Source organism: Anolis carolinensis, chromosome 2, assembly GCF_035594765.1.
Source record: "Anolis carolinensis isolate JA03-04 chromosome 2, rAnoCar3.1.pri, whole genome shotgun sequence".
NCBI lineage: Eukaryota > Metazoa > Chordata > Lepidosauria > Squamata > Dactyloidae > Anolis > Anolis carolinensis.
Window position 1 is genome coordinate 323,803,102 of NC_085842.1, and position 17,755 is coordinate 323,820,856.

At 38.6% G+C, this 17,755-nt stretch overlaps 1 protein-coding gene across 1 annotated transcript; it reads left to right on the forward strand.

The window, feature by feature from the left end:
- Positions 1–4,734: 4,734 nt before the first annotated feature.
- LOC100559690 (C-C motif chemokine 21) lies at positions 4,735–15,069 on the forward strand. Its single transcript, XM_003227940.3, has 4 exons — positions 4,735–4,907; positions 8,369–8,492; positions 10,836–10,949; positions 13,556–15,069. Exons 1-3 carry the CDS (start codon positions 4,841–4,843, stop codon positions 10,945–10,947), a joined length of 303 nt encoding a protein of 100 aa, XP_003227988.2. The 5' UTR covers positions 4,735–4,840; the 3' UTR covers positions 10,948–10,949; positions 13,556–15,069.
- Positions 15,070–17,755: the final 2,686 nt, after the last annotated feature.

Genomic DNA, 17,755 nt, shown 5'->3' on the forward strand with positions numbered 1-17,755 from the left:
GAACAAGGTCTGGATCATTGATGTCTGCACACATCATCCGAAAATACATCACACAGTCCTAGACACTTGGGAAGTGTTCAACTTGTGATTTTGTGATACGAAATCCAGCATATCTATCTTGTTTGCTGTGTCATAATAAAATAATAATAATAATAATAATAATAATAATAATAATAATAATAATAATATAATAATAATAATAATAATAATAATAATAATAATAATAATAATAATAATAATAATAATACATCACACAGTCCTAGACACTTGGGAAGTGTTCGACTTGTGATTTTTGTGATATGAAATCCAGCATATCAATCTGGTTTGCTGTGTCATAATAAAATAATAATAATAATAATAATAATAATAATAATAATAATAATAATAATAATAATACATCACACAGTCCTAGACACTTGGGAAGTGTTCAACTTGTGATTTTGTGATACGAAATCCAGCATATCTATCTTGTTTGCTGTGTCATAATAAAATAATAATAATAATAATAATAATAATAATAATAATAATAATAATAATAATAATACATCACACAGTCCTAAATGCTTGGGAAGTGTTTTGACTTGTGATTTTGTGATACGAAATCCAGCATATCTATCTTGTTTGCTGTGTCATACTATGTTGTTGTGTCAATAATAATAATAATAACAACTTTATTTTTGTACCCCGCCTCCATCTCATGAAAGGGACTCAGGGAGGCTTACTTGGGGCAAAGCCCGACAACACAGTTAAAATGTAATTAAACAAAAATGCAATTGCAAATGCAAAAATGGAATTCACATTGTAAACAAAATAAAACAACAACATTATAACAATAATAAAAGCATCGACCAGCAACCGATTACAGCTTCTGTTGCATTCACGGGCATGTGGACTAGTTGCAGCAATAAAGGATAGGCTGATAAATAAAGTGCATAATCATATGGTAGCAGATAAGGGCAATGATAAAAGGCTGTCAGGACCCAGGCTGCAGAGCACCAATAACCATGCGCAGAGACCAGAATCTATCTAATATCTTTATTAAAGGAATATATAAAGTCAATAAAAACAAGTGAAGAATATAGTTCAGAAGTAGACCTTTCAGGAAAGGTCAAATATAGTCCAGGAAAACAATGTCCAATATGTGATATTAAAGTCCAAAGTTATAATCCACTTCACCGAAACACACACTATTCGACAAGCAATAGTGTGGGGAACTGTCCATAGTCTTTGAGGCTTAAGGTAAATCCGAAGGAAACTGGAAAACAAGGCTGGAATCAAAGAAGCAAGGTCCGTGGTTTAAAACGCAAGGCAAGGCAAGACTTGAAACTTGGCAAGATCAAACTTGAAACAAGGCAAACATGAATCAAAAACTGAGTCCATAGAAGTCCATGGTACAAGGCTGGGCTGGAAACTTGATCCGGGATCTGGGAACTGGAGTACGAAGTCTACACACGATCTCACTCCCCAAGCCGACGAATTGACTCCGCAAGGATTCCTTTGCGGGCAAACACCTATATAGGATCTTGTTTTCCCGCCAAGGAACACTTTCTCTGGGGAACAAGAAACGAAACCTATACTGTGTCCAGATGCATGACTCCTTAAAGTTTCCCAAGGGAAGCAGACTTAATCAGCTAATTGTCTGGCAGCTATCCTGGCGCTCCGGCGAGTCGCCTCTCGAGCGCCCCTATCTTGATTATAATAAAGGCGGCGAGAAAATGGGGGAGATTTCTGCTCAAGGCTTGTTTGGCTGACTTCTTGTGGGCAAACATCTTGCAGCTGCAAGGGCTCCAATTCTGGCTGAAACGGTGGGAAACCCAAGTTTTCCTCTTCATCTGCCTCAATAGTACCAGGAACGGGACTACATGGCCCATGAGTCATCACAAAGGCATGGATAGATTTTTTGGCCCTATTTGGGGCTAATTATCTGAAGGGCTGTCTATTTGAAAGCACAACGGAACATCCACGTCTTTAATTCTTTTCAGAAAGTTGAAGGCACTTGACTTGAAGGCACACAACAACAACAACAATCCTAATTTTGGACTATTTCATCATAGCCCGTGTGAGGGACCGTGAACCGGCTCTCCACTTTAAAAGTTTGAGGACCCCTGCTCTACACTGTAGAACTGATCCATTTTGATGCCACTTGAACTGCTTTTAATGTCATACACCTCCTGCTTGGGATTAAGCTGGACTAAAAGAAAGGTGTTGAGCAATCTATGTATTGCAAGAAAAGAAATTCCAACACAAAATTTAGAAAGAACTTCTAGACTGTAAGAGCTGGAATCTACTGTCTTGGGTGATTTGGGGGGGGGGGATATTCCATCTTTGGAGGTCTTTAAACAGAGGCCCAGTGGACATCTTTCAGGAGTGCTTCAACTGTTTTCTTGGAATCATAGAGTAATAGAGTTGGGAGAGACCACATGGGCCATCTAGTCCAACCCCATTCTGCCATGCAGGAAAGGCACAATCAATGTACACCTGACAGATGGCCATCTAGCCTCTCTGGACTCCGAGGCAGAGAGTTCCACTGATGAACAGCCCTTCTTACAGCCAGGAAGTTCTTCCTAATGTTCAGGTGGAATCTCCTCTCCTGAAATTTGAAGCCATGGCTCCACTGGGTCCTAGTTTATGAATTTATTCTGGCATGGGCAAACTTGGGCCCTCCGGGTGTTTTGGACTGCAACTCCCACCATTCCTAACAGCCGGTAGGCTGTGTTGTCGAAGGCTTTCATGGCCGGGATCTCAGGGTTGTTGTATGTCTTTCGGGCTGTATGGCTACGTTCCAGAAGTATTCTCTCCTGATGTTTTGCCCACATCTATGGCAGGCATCCTCAGAGGTTATGAGGCATGGATAAACTAGGCAAGGAAGGTTAATAGATATCTGTGGGAAGTCCAGGGTGTGAGAATAATAATAATAATAATAATAATAATAATAATAATAATAATAATAATAATAATAATAATAATAAACTTTATTTTTATATCCCGACCCATCTCCCCCAAGGGACTCGGGGCGGCTCACAACAGGGACAAGCCCGAACAACAACAACATATTTAACATAAACTTAAAACATTTCAACAATACACAAAATAAAATAATGGACAAATACATTAAAATCCAAGCAGATAAAATCAGAGTAATTAAAAGCAACCCAGTGGGGACAGGTTTCATAAAGAGAAGAGTTGTCAGTTGGAATGTTGCGTGAATGTTGCAGTTAATCACTCTAATTAGCATTGGAAAGGTTCGTCTCTTGCCTGGGGGGCATCCTTTGTTCAGAGTCATTAGCTGTCCTTGGGGCTCCTCTGCCCTCAGAGTGTTGCTTCCCATCTACTGTTCTGATTTTTGAGTTTTTTTAATACTGGTAGCCAGATTTTGTTCATTTTCATGTTCATTTTTGTTCATTTTCATTTTCCTAACAGCCAGTAGGCTGTTAGGAATGGTGGGAGTTGCAGTCTCAAACACCCGGAAGGCCCAAGTTTGCCCAGCCTGGCGCAGATGCATCCTTAACATCTCACTAAACTGTATTTCACAGGATTCCACATCATTAAGGGGTTTCAACCTGCATTCATTGTATAGTGAAAATGGCACTCTATGTGATGACTCATGGGCCATGTAGTCCCGTTCCTAGTACTATTGTGGCTGATGAAGAGGAAAACTTGGGTTTCCAACCGTTTCAGCCAGAATTGGAGCCCTTGCACCTGCGAGATGTTTGTCCACAAGAAGTCAGCCAAACAAGCCTTGAGCAGAAATCTCCCCCATTTTCTCGCCGGGATTATTATAATCAAGATAGAAGCGTTCGGGAGGCGACTCGCAGGAGCGCCAGGATAGCTGCCAGACAATTAGCTGATTAAGTCTGTTTCCCTTGGGAAACTTTAAGGAGTCATGCATCTGGACACAGTATAGGTTTCGTTTCTTGTTCCCCAGGGAAAGTGTTCCTTGGCGGGAAAACAAGATCCTATATAGGTGTTTGCCCGCAAAGAAATCCTTGCGGAGTCAATTCGTCACCTTGTGGAGTGAGATCGTGTGTGGACTACGCTACTCCAGCCCTCGCCTCCAGGACCAAGTTCCAAGCCTTGTTTCACGGACCTCGTTCTTGCATCCAGCTTTCCTTGTTTCCACGGACCTTGTTCTTGTTTCTTGCCTCTCGTTGCCACGTATCCAGCCTTGTCGCCAAGAATCTAGTTTGCTCTCAGCCTTGTTGTCAAGCTCCATTGGACTAAAGGACCTTGTCATTTCCCCACACTTTGCTTGGCAAAGTGTGTGTTTCGGTTATTGGATTATAATTTTGGACTCTAATATCACATATTGGACATTGTTTTCCTGGACTAATTTTGACCTTTCCTGAAAGGACTACTTCTGAACTATATTCTACACTTGTTTTTATTGATTTCATATATTCCCTTAATAAAGATATTAGATAGAATCTGGTCTCTGCGCATGGTTATTGGTGCTCTGCAGCCTGGGTCCTGACACTCTATGGCACGGCAAAATGCAGCAGGAAGATGCTGCAAACTCCAACCAACAGGTTGATGCAGCCGAGCCTGTTTTGGGCCAGGGTCCAAGTTGCAGGACTTGGTTTTCCACAAAAAGAGCAGGACGTGCCGGGAATCCTCCCCGTATACACATACATAATGACACCCACCCTCCCAAGGCTTGTTCCAAACATGTCCTGGCAGGAAAGGGGCGGTGATCTGCCAAAAAGCCCCTGCAGAAAAGAAAGTGAAAGGCCCGGGAGAGGGATATATATCGGGGTCAGCAAAGGCAGGCCAGAGCACTCTCTCCAGACTCCTGACTTCCTAAGAGAGAGCAGATCCGCTCCTGACTTCCTAAGAGATCAGCATGGCTCTCCATCCGCTGCTCTTCTGCTGCCTCCTGGCTACCAGCCTCTGCATCTTCCAAGCCCAAGGTATGGTGGCCTCTTGCAAATCCATGGCATATCCTTTGCAAATGAATGTGCCTGTCTTGGTGCAAGGCTGATTTCCGGTGCTCATCTATTTGTGTGCTTGAATTGGATGCTGCTTTTTCCCCAAGGAAACAGCTTTGAGTCTTCCTCTCAAGTAAGGTGGGAATATTAATATTTATTATTATTATTATTATTATTAAAATATATTTTTATTGAAGTTTTACCTTATAAGATAGGGTAAATTAACATCAAAAGAGTGAGAACATTTGATTGTATAGAAAGTAGGAAAACTGCAATTAAAAAAGGATCAAAAAGGGAGAGAGAGAGAGAAAAAAAAACCCAAAAACAGAGCTAAAGTATATACAGTAGAGTCTCACTTATCCAAGCTAAATGGGCCGGCAGAAGCTTGGATAAGTGAATATCTTGGATAATAAGGAGGGATTAAGGAAAAGCCTATTAAACATCACATTAGGTTATGATTTTGCAAATTAAGCACCAAAACTTCATGTTTTGGTGCTTAATTTGACAGAAAAGTAGTTCAATACGCAGTAATGTTATGTTGTAATTACTGTATTTATGAATTTAGCACCAAAATATCATGATATATTGAAAACATTAACTACAAAAATGGCTTGGATTATCCAGAGGCTTGGATAAGCGAGGCTTGGATAAGTGGGACTCTACTGTATGTGTGTGTGCGTGTGTGCGTGTGTGTGTGTATATATATATATATATATATATATATCTGAACAAATGGCGATATAAAAATTCAAAATTACTTGGCAAAGAAACACACCAAAAAGCAAAAGCAAAAAAGCATTAGCACTGGCATTAAACACTTTGAGTAGAATCGCTAGGTTAGAAGCAGCTGACATTGGTAATGTTCTAACAAAGAACTGCCAAAACTGTTAAAGTTAAACTAAACAGTCATTGTTGTTCCAGTAGAACAGTTGGAAAATATAATAATAATAATAATAATAATAATAATAATAATAATAATAATAGAAAATGTCTACAAAATGTTTTATCAATCCTATATGACACCTGTTAAATTAGCCAAAATATTTATTATTATTATTATTGACACAAAGGCATAGTATGACACAGCAAACAAGATCTATATGCTGGATTTCATATCACAAAATCACAAGTCAAACACTTCCCAAGTGTCTAGGACTGTGTGATGTATTTTCGGTTGATGCGTGCAGATCCCAGTCGGGTGGCCTTTTTCTGTTGTTGTTGTTATTACAGTAGAGTCTCACTTATCCAACATAAACGGGCTGGCAGAACGTTGGATAAGTGAATATGTTGGATAATAAGGAGAGATTAAGGAGAAGCCTATTAAACATCAAATTAGGTGATGATTTTACAAATTAAACACCAAAACATCATGTTATACAACGAATCTGGCCGAAAAAGTAGTTCAATAGGCAGTAATGCTATGTAGTAATTACTGTATTTACGAATTTAGCACCAAAATATCATGATGTATTGAAAACATTGACTACAAAAATGCGTTGGATAATCCAGAACGTTGGATAAGCGAGTGTTGGATAAGTGAGACTCTACTGTATTATTATTATTATTATTAATGATAATAATAATTTCCACAATGTATAGTAAGGAAGTGAGGGAGGGAAGGTAGGATTTATTCACGCTATAGTTAGTCATTTAATAGATTGATTTAATTGATTTTAACGAATATCTGATAAATCTGTTGTCGAAGGCTTTCATGGCCAGGATCACAGGGTTGTTGTGTGTTTTCCGGGCTGTATGGCCATGTTCCCGAAGCATTCTCTCCTGATGTTTCATCCACATCTATGGCCAGCATCCTCAGCTCACAACCTCTGAAGATGCCTGCCATAGATGTGGGCAAAACGTCAGGAGAGCATGCTTCTGGAACATGGCCATACAGCCCGGAAAACACACAACAACCCTATCTGATAAATCATTAAAAAAGGAGGGTGTTGAGGAGAGCAGGTAAGGTACCCTTTAAACCATTATATTGTATAACATTCAGTTTTTGGTCTCTTATTACCCTAACATTCATTGTTTACAATACTAAAAAAATGGGAAAGTCTATGCTTTTTCTATATAATAGAGGGTTCTTATTGTCCTTTAAACCTAATGATTGTGTCCTCTTATGCTGGATCTTTGATTCCAGTTGGTTATGCTCTTTCCTTTTCTGCTTGAAGATTCTTCTTGGTTGTTTCTGTTCAGTGGTTCCCAACCCTTTTTATGACCAGGGACCACTTTGACCAGGGACCACTCTCCAACCTTAGTAGCAAATGGTTTACAAATCAGTTTTTGGTCAAATTTAGATTCAGTTTGGATATTTGGGGTACTGATTTAGAAAATTGCATTATTTATTCATTTACAGTATTTATATTCCGCCCTTCTTTCTCACCCCGAAGAGGACTCAGGGCGGATCACATTATATACATATAGGGCAAACATTCAATGCCCATAAACACATAGAACCGAGACAGAGACAGACGCAGAGGCAATTTAACCTTCTCCTGAGGGGATGTTAGATTCTGGCCACAAGGGGGAGCAGCTGCTTCATCATCCACTGTGACGGCACTTCCTCATTCTAGTGTTGTAAATTAGTTAAATTAGCCTCCCCACTTTATAAGTGGTACCTTATTTCCCACTTGATAGATGCAACTGTCTTTCGGGTTACTAGGTCAGCAACGAGCAGGGGCTTTTTTTTATTTTTTAATTGACGGGTGCTCACCCCGCCACGGGCTGGTCTCGAACTCATGACCTCATGGTCAGAGTGATTTATTGCAGCAGGCTGCTCACCAGCCTGCGTCACAGCCCGGCCCCAGATTGGCTAGACCACATCAGCTCTAGTTTCTGATACAGAACATATGCCACCCAGTAGTCACCATCTGCTCGCCCACAGATCGAGATAGTTGCTCAGCCGCTTTGCAGCTGGTCACCGTCAGAGAGGGATCCCGGCAGTCCTAGCAGGGCAAAGGACCAGCTGATGGGTTGTGTAGTCCACTTCAGTGGATGATGAGCTAAGAGACTGGTCCCATTCCTTCTTGCAGAAGCGATACAAGGCTAGTTGGTTGCACATTCTGCTGGGCTGCCCTGAAGCCTTTAGGGCAGGCATGAGCCAACTTTGGCCTTCCCTCCAGGTGTTTTGGACTTCAACTCCCACAATTCCTAACAGCCAGTAGACTGTTATGAATTGTGGGAGTTGGAGTCCAAAACACCTGGAGGGAGGGCCCAAGTTGGCTCATGCCTACGTTAGGGTATCTCTCCATGGTGCTGAATCTTATGGGAGTTGTATTTTTGCAAGCTTTCTCTGCACCAAATTGCAATTCCCAGGGTTTCATCGCATCGAGACACGGCCATAAACATGCTGCCAAACTGGATTCATTCAGTGCACCATGCACTCTAGAATTGTTCCGGTTTGGTGCCACTTTAACTCTCTTTTCCCCTCCCTGTTTCAGGAAGCAAGAATAATTACCTGGACTGCTGCGAAGCCACCAAAGACGTCCCGCTTCGAAATGTGAAGCTTTTGAAGTCCTACGTCATCCAGAATCCACAGATGGGTTGCTCCATCCCAGCCATTGTGTGAGTACCTTTTCACCAAGGTGGCATTGCGTGCAAGTGTGTGTCCTTGTGTCCTCACTGAAATGGCGAGAGATTGGGAAGAGACTGGAAACATAGCTTTGCTTTTGGTTGTCTCATCCCAAAATGCACTTAACTTCAGAGGAACTGTGGCCACCAAAAAACCAAACTTGTACCTGACCGAAAACCTTGGCCTAAAGCAAGTCAGGAGTCGGAATTCACCATGAGCTAAGCATGAGTCCACAGTGTGATGCAGCAGCTAAAAAAATCAATGCAATTCTAGGCTTCATCAAGAAGAGTCCAGTGTTTAGGTCAGAGAAAGTCATAGCTGTAGCAGATTGATGATGATAAATGGAAGCTCTTACGTGTGCCCACGATCCAGAGTCACCCGCAGAACAATAACATGCCACTCAGGTTTGCAGAACAAAAACACAAGAACTGTACTGATTCCAAAAGATCAAAAACAGTGATATTTACTATGGTCCCTGTGATCACTTACAGAAGTCCACACTCATAAATAGTCCTTTCTCAGTCTACAAATCTGCTTCAGAGAATAATACAATCCTGGTTCTTCTCCCTCTTTTCTCAGCAGCAAACAGGCCTCAAAACAGCAAGGCCTCTCTGAGTATATTTCTCTCTTCTCCAGCAGTACTCTGTCAGCACTGAAAACCTGTCCAAACAGGTTCTGCAGCAGCAGAACAGAAACAGTATCGAATCAATCCCCAGGTTTTTGCAAGCTCAGCCAATAATATAATAGTATATTGTCATGTAAACGCAATTGAGACAATGTTACAAATTACTTACATCTAACCCAATTAAAAATAAAATAAAAACATTGAGGAGGAAGGGGCAAGACTTGTTTTCTACAGACTGGGACACAATGGAGCAATGGGTTCAAACAAATTCCCTGTAAAGGGATTCCACCTAAACATTAGGAAGAACTTCCCCATAGGAAGAGCTTTTTGGCAGTGGAATATGCTTCCATCTGGGAGTCTGGTGGAGTTTTGTTCTCTGGAGGTCTTGAAGCAGAGGCTGTGTGGCCATCTGTCAGGAGGGCTTTGATTCTGTGTTGCTGCCTGGCAGAAAGAAGGAAGTTAGGCTGGATGCCCCTTGGGGTTTCCTTTCCAACTCTAGGATTCCAGGCACCCATTTTAGGAGGCAGAAACCCAGGAAAGTGATTCACCTGAGCTGCCCATTTTAGTGAGTCCCTGCTGTGGCGAGCATTCAGATTAGGCCCAATTGAAATTAGCCAGCAAGCAAGGAAAGAAGGTGATTTTGAGCCAAGGAAGATTTTATTACCAGCAGATAAGATGCTAGCTAGTGATACATTCACAAAGTAGATAGCATCCAGAGTACAGTTTCATAGCCCTTAATACATAGGCTGCAGCCAAGCCTCTAATTCTGACCAGTCACAGAGAGGGAGTTGACTCACTGGCCAGTGTGGGCTGGGAACAAGGGATGATTAAGTGTCGATGAATTGGGTTCCTTTTACTAAACAGGAAAAATAACAAAGTGATTGAGGACGTCTTTGGCCCTACCCAGGAATGCTATTGTCTTATGAGATGAACATGACATGGCCCCTTAATAGGGCTGGGCCTGCGATTCCAGACCCCAGAGAAACAAAACATCATATATTAATACAATCATGCAAAAATGACAGAGGTTGGGGTTTGGCTGTAGACATGCAGATTCCTTCCGATGCGAGAGGTCCCATTCATCAAAGGCGGGGAGAGGTGATTGCCCTGCCCAAGTAAGCTATTGTGTTGCAATGTCCAGGTAAATTTCAAGAGATGGGTGAGGCTGGAAATGGATGAGGAAATTCCCAGCTTGGTTTCTTTCCCCCAGGCTATGCAATTGTGTGGGATGCAAGACATCTTTGGGTTCAGGAACAAGGTTTCCCCCAAAGGGAAGGAATGGGGATCTCAGGAGCATAAAACATTAGGTTAACACAACATATAGGCAAAATAGGAACACATAGGAAAAAACATGGAGCATTTAGGGCAAATTATATACACGAGAGACATAGTTTTCCAAAGTACCTTTAACAAGCCAGGCTTCCCAAAGGAAAAAGGGGAAGGAAGGCAGGCAGAGTGGAAGAAAAGGGGGAAAAAGTGAGGAAGGAAGAAAAAGGGAAAGGAAGGAAAAGAGGAAGAAAGGAAGGAAAGGAGGGGGAAGGAGGAAGGAAAAAAAAGAGAATCAAAGGAGACTTCAGTGAGGGGAGACCTGGCCCAGGTAAACTAGGCATCCCCAGGGCTGGTTTTCTCATGCAACATGCCTTCTTCCAGTTCTATTGGCCCAATGCAAGTTCACCACGGTCTCCCCATTTCTCCTTGTCCCTGCTCTCAGCCTGATCACCAAGATGAACCGTTGGCTGTGCTACCCTCCCGACTCCCGGACGGCTCTTGGTCTCATGAAAGCCCTGGACACCAGAAATGCCCGGAAATCAAGGCGACACTAAAGGTATACGATGGGTATGGCGGGGGTTGGTGGGGTCCCCTGATGATGTGAGGCAAGACCTGATTGGCACAGTACAGAATGGGTGACGCCTGGCTCGACAACAGAGATGCATGGGAAAGGGATCTTGGAGTCTTCATGGACAACGAGTTGAACATGAGCCGACAGGGTGATGCAGCAGCTGAAAAAGCCAATGGGATTTGGGGCTGCATCCAAAGGAGTCTAGTGTCCAGATCAAGGGAAGTCATGGTGCTTCTATTCTGCTTTGGTTAGGCCTCTTTACCTGGAATCAGACTGTGTTCAATTCTGGGCCCCACAGTTTGATAGAGAAGCTAGATTTCGCCATGGTAGTCCATGCTCTTGTTACATCTCAAATAGACTACTGCAATGCACTCTACTTGGGGCTGCCTTTGAAGACTGTTTGGAAGCTCTAAGTGGTCCAATGGGTAGCAACCAGGCTGCTCATCGTAGCGATGTACAGGGAGCAATTTACCTATCCAAACGTATCTTTCTCTATCTCTCTCCTGTCAGAGAGTTAAGATCTGTGGGGGAAACCCTACTCTCAGTCCCACCCCCATTGCAAGCATGACTGGTGGGGACGAGAGACAGGGCCTTCTCAGGGGTGGCCCCTCATCTGTGGAACTCCCTGCCTAGGGACATCAGACTGGACCCCTCCCTCTTGGCTTTTTGGAAAAGAATAAAAGCTTGGTTATGGGGTCAGGCGCTCAGATAGGCATTGGGTGATGCAATATATTATTATTATTATTATTATTATTATTATTATTATTATTATTATTATTATTATTAGCAACATTTATATCCCGCTCTTCTCACCCCGAAAGGGACTCAGGGCAGCTTAAAAGTTATATGTACATACAATAAATTATATTATTGGCATAGCACAATATAAGCAATATATATTACTATATTGTATTATGCCACTATATTGCAATATTATTAGTAATATTACATGTAATATATGTGAGAGTAATTTGCAGTGCAGCAGTAGATGGAGTCAGTGGAACGCAGAACGAAGAGACATCCAGAGACTTTAGTAAAACTATATACAAAGTTTTACTGTAAGCAGTAATGAAGACAAACAGACTTGCAGACAAAAGACACAGGACGTACACTCTAGGCAGACAGAACAGAACTAAACTGAAGTAATCAGTAATGCATACACACTTGTGTCTGGACACTCCCCAGTTCCAGCCACACATCAAGGTCATCACAGCTTCTTAGTATTTAATTCTTTCCAGACTATGTTACACTCTGTATGATGTAATCAGTATGCAATACATGCAAGACACAAATTCCATTTAAACACTACCAATACACAAATCCCACATTAACAATATATAATATACAATTATAATAGTGTATTATTATATTTTATTGCATTATAATATTATCAATATTATATGTATATTCAATATATTATATTATTAGTATGCTAATAATATTATTATGCTGATGCTATTATATATCTGTAGCAATCAAATGATGACCCCTGGATTTGGTATTATGGTTGTAACAGTTTTAAGGTGTTTCTATGTTTTGTTTGCAGTTTTATATATGGTGTATTGATTTTTATTTGTTTATATGCAGCACTGAATATTGCCATGTTGTAAGCCACCCTGAGTCTTAGATTGAGAGGGAGTGAGATATAAATATAGTAAATAAATAAATACGTTGGGACTCAAAGGACATAAATATATTAGAAGCTACTAGCTGTGCCCGGCCACGCGTTGCTGTGGCAAAGTGGTGGTGGTATTGGTTAAAAATTGTGTAATTTTTATTTGATGTTATTTGCATGTTTTATTAATTTTATTGTAAGTTATATTTTTATTTATTATATTTTATTATTTTCTTGTATTATTTTTAGTTATTTTCTGTTATTATAGTATTTTATTGTATTAATTTTTTTAGTGTTTTTTATTATTTTTTATTGGATTGCTAGGAGACCAAGTTGGAGGAGCTTAGCCTTCTAACTGGCAGCAATTGGATAAAAGCAATTATTCCTCTCTCTCTAATTAGGACTTTATTTTTCTTTTCTTTTTGTTGTATCAACCTAGAGCTGTGGATGATGGGTTGTGTCGTCAAATTTCGAGGTTGGGGGGCCTGTAGTTTTGTTGTTTTGTGGGTTGCCGTGATGCCATCACTCTTTTATATATATAGATTATAATAGTGTAATATTATATTTTATTGCATTATAATATTATCAATATTATATGTATATTCAATATATTATATTATTAGTATGCTAATAATATTATTATGCTGATGCTATTATATATCTGTAGCAATCAAATGATGACCCCTGGATTTGGTATTATGGTTGTAACAGTTTTAAGGTGTTTCTATGTTTTGTTTGCAGTTTTATATATGGTGTATTGATTTTTATTTGTTTATATGCAGCACTGAATATTGCCATGTTGTAAGCCGCCTTAAGTCTTAGGTTGAGAGAGAATGAGATATAAATATAGTAAATAAATAAATACGTTGTGACTCAAAGAACTTAAATGTGTTAGAAGCTATTATTTTTATTTTTATTATTTTTATTATCATCCACATATTCATCTCAGATGAATCCCCCTTCTCTTCCCTTTTAGGAGGACAAACCTTCCCTGTGAATACAACAGCTGAGCCTGCAAGAAAGAGAAACCCAAAGAAAATTATTTGGCACAGAATGAGAATTATGACATTTTGGCTTCCTACTCCACCTGTTAATAGTAGTCACATTAACTGCCATGGCTCCGTGCTGTGGAATCCTGGGACTTGAAGTTTGGCGAGACCCAGCCCGCTTTGGTAGAGAAGTCGCAAGACCTTGCGAAACTACTCATCCCAGGATCCCATTGCATTGAGCCATGCAAACTGCATTCATCCCACAGTGGAGATGCATCCCTAGTTTAAGATTTTGGGTCTTTTTTTAAGGCCCTGAAGATGTGAAATAAATACAAAAAAAGGGTTTATCACTGAGTATGTTGCAACCACTGAGCCACGCGTCCAAATTGAAATCGCATTTATCTGAACCGAGGCTTCGAAGGCAAAAACCCATATGCAAAATATTTTCCTTTCTTTAAAACTAGTTCATGGTTGGCTTTCTCCTTAAAGATGGCATTCTCAAATACAAGGAGTTTCTACTTGTTGCAAAAGGCACCAAAAAGCCCTTTTGCAAGTGTTTGCAAGCACCTGAAATCATGCTTGCCTTGGATGCATCCATACTATAGAATTAATGCAATTTGACCCCACTTTAAATGCTATGCATTCATGGGAGTTGTAGTTTTACAGCTTCTGTAGCCTTCTCTGCCAAACTACAACTCCCACTTTGCATCAGATTGAGCCGAGGTAGTTAAAGTGGTTTCAAACTGAATTATTTCTACAATGTAGATGCATCCCTTTCGGAGAGAGACAGGAAAGCTTCATATCTGACTTGAATGGAGATGCAGGTTGAGCTTCCCTTATCCAAAATGCTCAGAAACCAAAGTGTTTTGGATGTTGAACTTTTTCAGGTTTTATATATGTTTAAATTAGAGGGAAATTTATATGTTTTTGTATGCAATGTTTGTCATAGTTGTGTGCATCATGGGACACAAGCCTAAATGTGAAATTCATTGATGTTTCCTATACAACATATACACATAGTCTAAAGGGAATTTTATATGCAATATATTTCTATGCAACATTTTCAATAATTTCATGCATGACGTTTGTATACATTGAGATACTGTAAAGCAAAGGTGTCATTCTCTGAGCCTCTCTTGCAGACAGTTTCAGATTACAAAATAGTTCCTATAGTCCCCGATAAGGGATACCCAACAAGGTAAAATTTCCATTTAATTCCTAATGTGCTATTACCCCAAAAGGAGTCGGTTTCTGTATGAAAAAGGACTAGCTCTCCCTTTGCTACTTGGAGGTTTGGCCTCTTTTGCTGTGAATTAAAAAGCTTTGCAAAAAAAAAAAAATGGGAAAATGGGACTTATGAAGATGTTTGCAATGTTGTATTAAATGGAGACCTCCAACATATAATCTCTGTTTCTTGTATTGCCTGTTCTGTCTCTCTATCCATTGTTTTATACCGAAGTTTAATTCATTAAAAAGGACATATATCTTTTCTTTTTTTTAAGTGCTTTGTTGCTTCATTTTCTCTCCCAAATACCAAATCCTTTTCCAAGATGAGATGCTGATTGGTGGCTACCAGATTCTATTGATTTAATACAGTTTGGTGCCAACTCATCTGCCTTGTCATGATGCTATATAATCATAAATATATGATCCTAACCTGTGGTTCTTCTATTTACGGATGGCTCTCTAACTATCACCCAGAAGGCTACCTGTAGGCACTGGATATTTTAAATTTCCAGCACAGGATGCTTCACGTCAAATAAGAACAAAGAGAGGCCTGCCTGTTCAGACGAGGTAGTAGTAGGAACACAGTTGTCTGAATCAGGAGGGGGTCAAATAGCTGGAGGCTTGAAAACAGGGTTTTTGATGCTTGGAAGTAACCCAGGCATAGGTGCATAAGAAAATAGAGCATTTTAGGCCTCACTTGCAGATTGGAAAAATGCATAAACAATACAGGACAAATGGTTATGGCAATGTAGAAAGAAGCAGAGGATTTGCACCAGATTATTTTGCAACACTATATAGCCCTGCACTAGCTATTACAGTGATGGGCAACCTTTTGCACTTGGTGTGTCAAAATTCGCCAAAAAACCTAGCATGACTTGGGTAGTGTGTCACTTCGAGAAAAAAAAACACCATAATTTCGCAATATGTATAGTTTAAATAACAAAAATGTATAAGTGTAATATATAATTGTATTTAATACATCAAAAACTATTTACTACCGTTATTTCCATGTACAACAATCTATGGTACTTCTTGCAGTTTAAGCTTCACAAAGTTTCCACACTGATTTCTCTCTATTCTAGTTTCAATATAGTCATGAATAATGAATAATATAATAATAATATAATAGTAATAATATGATAATATACTACAATAATAGAATAACAATAGATTTAATATTTCCATGTACAACAATCTATGGTACTTCTTGCAGTTTAAGCTTCACAAAGTTTCCACACTGATTTCTCTCTATTCTAGTTTCAATATAGTCATGAATAATGAATAATATAATAATAATATAATAGTAATAATATGATAATATACTACAATAATAGAATAATAATAGATTTAATATTTCCATGTACAACAATCTATGGTACTTCTTGCCGTTTAAGCTTCACAAAGTTTCCACACTGATTTCTCTCTATTCTAGTTTCAATATAGTCATGAATAATGAATAATATAATAATAATATAATAGTAATAATATGATAATATACTACAATAATAGAATAATAATAGATTTAATATTTCCATGTACAACAATCTATGGTACTTCTTGCCATTTAAGCTTCACAAAGTTTCCACACTGATTTCTCTCTATTCTAGTTTCAATATAGTCATGAATAATGAATAATATAATAATAATATAATAGTAATAATATGATAATATACTACAATAATAGAATAACAATAGATTTAATATTTCCATGTACAACAATCTATGGTACTTCTTGCAGTTTAAGCTTCATAAAGTTTCCACACTGATTTCTCTCTATTCTAGTTTCAATATAGTCATGAATAATGAATAATATAATAATAATATAATAGCAATAATATGATAATATACTACAATAATAGAATAACAATAGATTTAATATTTCCATGTACAACAATCTATGGTACTTCTTGCAGTTTAAGCTTCACAAAGTTTCCACACTGATTTCTCTCTATTCTAGTTTCAATATAGTCATGAATAATGAATAATATAATAATAATATAATAGTAATAATATGATAATATACTACAATAATAGAATAATAATAGATTTAATATTTCCATGTACAACAATCTATGGTACTTCTTGCAGTTTAAGCTTCACAAAGTTTCCACACTGATTTCTCTCTATTCTAGTTTCAATATAGTCATGAATAATGAATAATATAATAATAATATAATAGTAATAATATGATAATATACTACAATAATAGAATAACAATAGATTTAATATTTCCATGTACAACAATCTATGGTACTTCTTGCAGTTTAAGCTTCACAAAGTTTCCACACTGATTTCTCTCTATTCTAGTTTCAATATAGTCATGAATAATGAATAATATAATAATAATATAATAGGAACGATATGATAATATACTACAATAATAGAATAATAATAGATTTAATATTTCCATGTACAACCATCTATGGTACTTCTTGCAGTTTAAGCTTCACAAAGTTTCCACACTGATTTCTCTCTATTCTAGTTTCAATATAGTCATGAATAATGAATAATATAATAATAATATAATAGGAACGATATGATAATATACTACAATAATAGAATAATAATAGAATGAATGATATAATAAAAATATAGTATAATATAATGATATAAAATATATTAATAGGATAATATAATAATAGGATATAATAATAATCTATATTTATATACATGTACTGTTCATTTGTAGGACGGAGTAAACAAAAAAACAACTGGATGAAATGACACCAAGTTTGGCCACAAAATACTTAACAACCCAAGAGGTGACCACCGCGTGTCAGCAGAATTGGCTAGATGTGTCAGTGCTGACACGTGTGTCATAGGTTCGCCATCACTGACCTATTAGAATTTCAAAATTCCAGACAAGAGTCAATCAGGGGCAGCTAACGACTCTGAACAAAGGATTCCCTCAGGCCAGGATGTGAAGCTTGGAAGGCCATTTAATGCTAATCAAGGTGATT